This window comes from Chaetodon trifascialis, unplaced genomic scaffold (assembly GCF_039877785.1).
Source record: "Chaetodon trifascialis isolate fChaTrf1 unplaced genomic scaffold, fChaTrf1.hap1 Scaffold_49, whole genome shotgun sequence".
NCBI lineage: Eukaryota > Metazoa > Chordata > Actinopteri > Chaetodontiformes > Chaetodontidae > Chaetodon > Chaetodon trifascialis.
Genome location: NW_027255841.1, coordinates 126,349 through 134,464, shown reverse-complemented (window position 1 = coordinate 134,464; position 8,116 = coordinate 126,349). Strand labels below are relative to the sequence as shown.

General features: G+C 42.3%; 1 protein-coding gene across 1 annotated transcript; it reads left to right on the top strand.

Annotated features, from left to right (window-relative positions):
- The first annotated feature begins 1,386 nt into the window (after positions 1 to 1,386).
- LOC139328510 (putative nuclease HARBI1) lies at positions 1,387 to 2,901 on the top strand. The gene is made up of 5 exons (XM_070958228.1): positions 1,387 to 1,651; positions 1,794 to 1,961; positions 2,053 to 2,168; positions 2,342 to 2,457; positions 2,550 to 2,901. Exons 1-5 carry the CDS (start codon positions 1,387 to 1,389, stop codon positions 2,899 to 2,901), a joined length of 1,017 nt encoding a protein of 338 aa, XP_070814329.1.
- The last annotated feature ends 5,215 nt before the right edge of the window (positions 2,902 to 8,116 follow it).

Genomic DNA, 8,116 nt, shown 5'->3' with positions numbered 1-8,116 from the left:
GATCTTTTACAATTCTGATGGTGGTAAATAGATCATCGGTTAACCCCGTGCATAACTAATATTTACGAGGTACAAAACTTGTCAGTGAACTATGAGGGCAGATGGGTAGGAACCTACCTATATGATGCAAAGCATGTGATTTTTTTTTTTTTTTCAACAGGAAGAAAGTGGGATTAAATCTTTTCCTTTAGCCTGTGAAAGAGGGGGGCTAGACGGAGTTACCGTAGTGGCTACATCAGAATAGAGGTCAGTTATAGCTGGTTGATTTTCAAACAAACCTCTTTCCTCCGGTTTGGTTTCTGAATAGCTGATCAGCTCATCTCTCAATCCGGCCCCGCCCACTGGGCTCTGTGCCATTATCGCAGACGCCATGTCACTAGTCTGTGTGTTTTGGGAAGAAACAGGTGAAATAGCAGAGTCATCTAAAATGGCGACATTTGAGGTCAACGGTGGATGCGGTCTGTCACCTCGTGGAGCCCTGGACTCGGACTCTAACTTAACCCGTTTTTCAGGGAACAAATCTGGTAAGTTTGTCAATACATTTACTGCAGACAAAGGTTCAGATGATCCATGAAAATGGATTAATGCTTCAACTGTATTTACCCGTGAATTTTGTGAGTGTAGAAGATTGAAGGACATTAGGAGTCGTTTGTCCGGTTATTGCTGTTGGTTCTGTCCGGCCCGGCTGTGGACCGAAGGTTCTAAGATTATCCGGCTGTGCTGCTGGTGGAAGAGGCGGAAATTCAGGTGAGTCTTCATCAACTACAGTATCAATAACCATTGATGGTTCATTGATGATTGGTTTTGATCATTGGTTCATCATTGATGATCATTGATTGTTTGTTGTGACAATAAATCTCTACAGGTCTCCAGATGCATTGAGTTTATCCACCTGTGTTTGTAAGCCCGGAGGTAAGATGTCTTTCCTGCTCATTTCTGTTAGAATTTCAGCATGGTGTAACGCCTGTAGGACCCTGAAATATTTTTTGGTGTTATCAGGCAGTGAAGAAACATTTTGATTTGGTCAATACTTCTGAGTTGAAGTTGGTTTCTTATTACCTATGAAAGATTATGGAGACTCACCCAAGTGAGGCCGCTTCCCCAGGATACTGGAATGATTAACTGGCGCCATCTAGTGGATAAAACCAGAAAGTGCGGAGAATACTACAGAGGCCTGTACCATAAAGCTGGATTACGGTTTAGTGAGATAACTTCAGGCTTAACCCTGGCTTTTCGGTACCATAAAGGTGGCTTACTTTCTATCGGGCTACGTTGCCGTGGTAACCTATGCTGAACACCTAACCTGCTCCGGAGCAGAATAAGTTCAGGATAAGAGCTCAGCAGGTATAAAAGCCCCACCTACTGACCAATCAGTTCTCTTGGAAAATGGCCTGTCCGTTTGATGAGAACCCGGTGGATCTTGGTGCACAGCTTGTGCGAAGAGCACTCAGGCGCGAGAGAATATTTAGAGATCGCTGTAATCCGTTCGAATTGTCTGAACAATCACTGTACGAAAGGTACAGGTTTTCGGGAGAGGGGTTACAATACATCTGTCAGCTGCTGGAGCCTTACATCAGTAATGTAACGCACCGCAACCACGCGCTGACAGTCCCGCAGACAGTGTGCATTGCACTGAGGTTTTTTGCCACAGGTGATATATTTCTTAGTGATGTTTGTAATTATTATGATGTCTTTATATCCCTCGTTGGATGGGTTACAAGCAAGCCACAGATAAAATGCCATTAATCAATTATTTGTTTAAGTAAATCATGGATTGATTCATTCATTCATAGGTACTTTTATGTATTCTGTTGGCGATGCCGAAAACCTCGGGAAAAACACTGTATGTAGAGCTATTCATAAAGTCGCGGGGGCCCTGACTGAGCTTGTCGATGCATTCGTGGTGTTTCCCGGCCACCTGCCCACGCAATTCATCAAAGAGGGCTTTTATGACATCGCAGGTAAGCAAGGTTGATGTGTAATTTGCATAATCTAGACTAAGCCCTGGGATGTTTGCCGTTGTATATTAAATGCAGCACATTCCTTTCACAGGGTTCCCCAGGGTGCTGGGTGCCATTGACTGCACCCACATCCCCATCTCTGCCCATCTGGGTGAGAATGAGGCCGACTTTGTGAATAGGAAGTCCTTTCACAGTCTCAACATTCAGGTAGAATTCATCTTACAATATTATGTTATGTCAGTCATTTTAAATTAAACTGTCCAAATGTATAAAAACACCCACACAATACTTTTTTCAGTAGTAGGCTTGCTATATTTGAGTCCTTTTTAAATACACATTGCAGCATCACTCACTACAGTTTATCCCCAATGCTTCTGCAGATGACATGTGACCATCAAATGATGGTCACCAGTTTGGTGGCAAAGTGGCCGGGGTCTGTCCACGACTCCCACATATTCAGGGAGTCTTTGCTGTGCCAAAAGCTGGAGCAGGGATTGAAAAATTTACATTGGTGGCTATAGATTTTGATGATATCCTTAAGCATTTTTTCCACACTTATCAAAGCAATTTCTTTTTATCTTTAGGGCAGTTCAGTGGAGTACTCCTTGGAGACAGAGGCTATGCCTGCCTGCCTTATCTCCTGACCCCCTATCCTGATCCTGGTGCAGGGCCACAAATGAGGTTCAATGTGGCCCATGCCAAAACCAGGGTCAGGATAAAGATGACCTTTGGGGTCATCAAGGCACAGTTTTCATGCCTCCGTGGCCTGAGGGTGGCCCCAGACCGGGCATGCAGGATCATTTCTGCATGTGTGGTTCTGCACAATATCGCCACAATGAGGAAGGAGAGGACCCCCCCCCCAGTGACCCCCCACCCCCGGATGTGGTGGACCCCATCCCTGTTGATTTCCCTTCAGGCAGGGCTGTGTGAGAGGCCATAAATGAAAATTTTTTTAGTTAAATGAAAAAAACAAACATGGAATTTTTTTTTTATTTCTTTTTCACAGTTTTAATTTTTCTCCCGCTCCTGAAACAGAACAGCACATTTTGAGTCTCAGTGTTGCCTGTCTGAAAAACATTACATCACTGATAGATAGATAGATAGATAGATAGATAGATAGATAGATAGATAGATAGATAGATAGATAGATAGATAGATAGATAGATTTAATTTATTGATCCCAAACTGGGAAATTCCCCTGATGTTAACTGTTTAATTTGCCTGAAAATAAATCACTGAATTACCTTCTTCTCATGTTGTAATTTTTCCACCTCAAGTTTGAGTTTTTTCATTTTCAGTTCTTTATATTCAATATCCAGTGTCTTTGCGGCAATGTCTAGTTCCAGTTTTCTTTTGTACAGTATTCTCACACTGTCAGCTCCGACCTGAAACAAATTAAATACATTTTACAGTTGCTTCACCATATAAGCATTCCTGCTTTTAATGGCTGGCTTTAAAATAATGCCAATGTCACACTGACTATCCCCATTAAATTGAAGTTAATTACATCTTGCGACTGTCTCCTGCTGGACTGTCTGGAGGTGGAGGCCACAAGCTCGGGGTCTGGAGGATTTCCCTCTTCCTGTGAAATATACATCATAGCAACTAATTCATTTTAAGATAGCGAGCATTGAGGACACCAGTTAGTCCCATGTGCAGACCACCACCACCATTAGTGAGACATGAAAGATACATCAGCAACTGCCAAGTGTCCACACTGGATCTATGTTAAAACAGGGTGAATGACATATAACTGTTAATTATGGACTACAGTGTACCAGCAATGGTCTTTCTGAGCCTGCAGACAGTGTCTCCTCCTCATCCATGGCCTCCACCTGAGTACAACCCCCCCAAATCTATGATCAGCAACCACAGATGACACGTGCAAATGTATATGACAGGTTGACTTCACTATTACCTCTGCATGGGACAGTGTTTGTGTGGGTGGGGGCAGCAGCGTGAGAGTATGAGTCTCACTATCAACTGTTGAGAAAATACATGTTACACTCCCACAGTAAAAATATTGGATAATTGTGTTCTATAAACAACCCAGTGTTTTAAAATTGAGTCACTGAGACGTACCCTGAACAAATAAGGTGCTGCGGGAGCTGCCACTTCCACCGGGGTCTGATGTCACCCCCCCCCCCCCCCCATACCCTCCAACAAGGGTCGACCCTCATTGTTGGAGAGGGCCAGTTCCTCTGCAGGTGTGTAAGGCTGAATGCGAGCCCCCCCCCGTCTTTTCCCGCTGAGCTTTTTTCCTGTGGGCTGCAAAGAATATCATATCAATTCCATTGTGATCATCCTACACAGACAGTGTGAAGAAGTAAAGCGTTGCACAGGTTGGAGGCTATATAGCCTCCAACATGTAGGCCTACATATACATATGCTACATGTATAAGATATAGTAAGCGTACTGACCACTTTGAAGTATATTTTTATACTTATGTTTGATTTGCTCCCATGTTCTTTTTGCTCCACTCGGGTTGCATCTGAAATAATAAGGCTACAGTCACATGCCATAACGAAAAATTTCATACACACATACATTTATGGAACACACAAATGTTACTGTAGTCAGATATACAAGTGCAGTCATAGTGGGGAAGTAATATTATAATGGCACTAACTTGCGCATTGACACAGTCGGCGATTTTTTGCCAGCAATCCTTGCGCCGTTTGGCAGCTGCAACTGTGTTGCTTTTTGCCTGGAATATTGATTTGTATTCCTCGTATTTATTAATTATTATTGTTTGCTCCTCCGTGGTGAAATATGTGGCTCGGGCTGATTTTTCCATGTTTGCGATTGGTCGCATGCAGCAAACTCCGCCCTTTTTATGTGAGCGCGCTCAGATCTAGATTGGACAAGCCTGAATTGAATTAGTGAGTTGATAGCCGGCTTTATGGTACCGAAAATCCGGAGGGCGGATGTCTCGTTAAGTGAAGCCTGATAAGTAAGAGGAAGCCCGGGTAGCTTTATGGTACAGGCCTCTGGTTTGTATGGGAGGATCCCCCTGTGGTTAATATCTATGTTTGTGATAAACGGAATATTTTGAATAGAAACAATGGAATAATAATAGGTATCTATGGGGTAACATCCCAGCAGCCGAAGCCTATACCTATAAAGAAATTCATTAAAGAATGAGTAATCACACCAAAAAAAAAAAAAAAAAAGTGCTTTGTAAAAATAATGGACTAAAAGTTGTTTGACAACAATACATCCTTGTCTTTTAGTTATTTTAGGGAGAAGACAAAACTCCAATGGGAAGACCAATCTAAAACTGGAAGAAGAAAGGAGGTTATGAGAGGGAGGAACAACAGACAAACATAGTACATTTCCCCAATTTTGACATTAGAAGGAAGAAAGGACGTTTTTAAAGGGAAAGTCGAGTCCACATGAAAAAAGAAAGAAAAAGGAAAATAAACATGCAATAAACAATTAAACGAATTAAGGGGTGTTACAGATCCCAGACCCCTTTAGGGTCAGCAAATTCAACTAAATGAAAGTTGAAAGTGCTTTACAATATGTAAGACATGTTTCACCCAAATGGAGACTTGACCTCCCTACAAAACATATGTTTTATCTTAAAGAAAGCTCAATTATGAGAAGAAAGGATGGGAATTGAAAAACATTCAAAAATCAACAAACATATAAGACATCCTTGGTGTCATAACATGTCAGAAGGAGCCACGATAAAGTTTTGAAATAGTTCAGACAGACTGAGTGGATTGTCAAGGTGTCAGCAGATATACATATCTGTTGTCATAGTCTTTTGTTGCACTCACCACCCAACTACGTGGCTGCTCTTTAAGTGCAGAGTTTTCCAAAAAAAAAGGCCCTTGTGGACCGTGTTAATCCTTGCTCAGTTTGTGTAGTTTTTCCTCAACTTTCGTAGGTTAAAGTGGTCCTCCTGTGGAGTTTCAAAGAAGTAGCACCGGTCTTGACGTTTCGCCATGCGGCTTCATCAGAAGACTGACATTTTTTCTTTGTTTTTGTGTTTTTCTTTTGTTGGGGGGAGGGGGGAGAAGGGTTAGGGGAGGGTTAGGGGAAAAGGGGGTTAGACCTTATATGTATAAAGACTACACAAAGATCAGAAATCTGCACAGATTGGTTTGTCAGTTCTGTCCTGGGGAATCATCTTCTTTACTCGTTCCTCTCGCTCCAGCGCATCTTCACCGCCAAATCCTGAGTGTGCTCCATGCAGGTCCCCTCAGTGGCTGCAGACACAGCAGTTAGGAGAGGCAACATGAGGGGAGGTGGAGAATCAGAGGCAGGTTAAGGTCAAAGGTCAAATGGTGCGGTTAGGGGTTAGGAATAGGGGGTTTTATTTATTCATTTATTTTCAATTCTCTTAGCAGCGGTTAAGGCAAACACTTGAGGGGGCAACACTGTTGGTTTTCACATTTTTTATTGCTAAGGGCCAAAATATTTCAATTCAATTCAATTCAATTTTATTTATATAGCACCAAATCACAACAGAAGTGTCTCAGGACACTTTCCATATGGAGCTGGTACAGACCAAGCTCTTTTGTCTACAGAGAGCCAACAATTCTATCTAATCACATGACAGTGGAATGCCTCATTTAAAGTGAGATCAATATGTGGTACAAATAATACATAATGTTACAGAATCGAGCCTTTGGTTAAAGTGAAGGCCCGGCCTCGGCTGCTCGAGATCGGCAAGTAGGAAACGAGAAAAGAGTGAACAGAATGAGAGAAATGGTCATAAATACAAACTTGGTCTTCAGAGATGGAGGGGACTCCGCTCTGTCACCTGGGTGAAAAGGTCGAACCTTGGCCAAAATCCATCAGGCCAATGCACGCTCACCCCGATTTCCACACGTCTCCTGGCTAGGCCGCACTGCCTATTGTCTGGATCTGCTGCAGCAGGCGCACTATGATACCCAGCAAGATGTCCCAGGTGACCAGCTCTTTGCCATACAGCACCTATTGCCACTTGACATAGCCTTGTAGCAGGATGGCAGATCAAGCATAGGTGCCTTTTTGAGGGCGGGGAGTCTGTGTGCACTGTATACTGCCATTCCAAGAAGAATACAGCTCCTCTCAACAATGGTGCATCCTTCATGTACACTTTCTTCCATTATGCGGCACATAATGTAAATGGAACACTGTGGCCGAGGTGAGTCCCCAACACATTCCTCATCAACTTCGAGCAGGATTCACAAAACTCCATGACATTGACAGTTCGACAGAGTGTGATGATGAAGACAGTGAGAGAGTCTGAGGGCAGGCAGTTGCAACACACCACCGCATCCAGTGCTTGTAATGCCACCTCAATATCCAGTGATGTTCTGTTTCACAGGAGACAGGGTTAGGGTTGCAATGCAATGCAAGTGAGGTTGAATTTCTCTTTATATACAGTAAATTAGATCTGTAGATTTAATCTCTCTTCTAAATTGGACATATATTGACTCACACCTTCTGAGATCTTCGGTGGGCCTTCGGTGCATCACATGCTCATCACATATGCTGCAGTGCGTAGGGGCAGGTCCCCTCAGCAGCCACAGGAGGGCAGGCGCAGGCCGACCCATGCATTACAGCGATGGCACTTTGCACACCAATGATCCTCCGGGTCAAGATTTCATCTGTGAATAACTTTTGATAGGAAGATGCTAGAGACTTGAAACCAAGATGCTGACCAAGATGCACTGATTTATTGTAGGTATAATTCACAATCCTTGTAAAAGACTGAAAAAAGAGGCTTTTGATCCATAAACTTACATTTATGAATGAAAAACTTAGCTAAAATAATTAAACGATTTATAACATGGAATTTTTCATTGTCATCCTTTTTTTACAAAAAGACCAAAAATAACATGCTCATAAAACAATACAAAATTTGCATAAAGGTTGTCACAGATAAACCTTGCTACATTTTTCCATAGTTTCGTCGTAAGATCACAGTGCCAGACAAGATGTGGCACAGTTTCAGAATCAGAATCAGAATCAGAATTACTTTATTTATCCCCGAGGGGGAAATTGTTTTTAGCAGTGCTCCATGCAAAACAGAATTATAGATTAGAATAAAATTAGAAAGAAGGACGAGAAGGAATATATATATAAAGGCAATATAAAGAAACAGAATATTAATACTAAGGATATATGTAAATAAGAAATATACAAATATACAGAA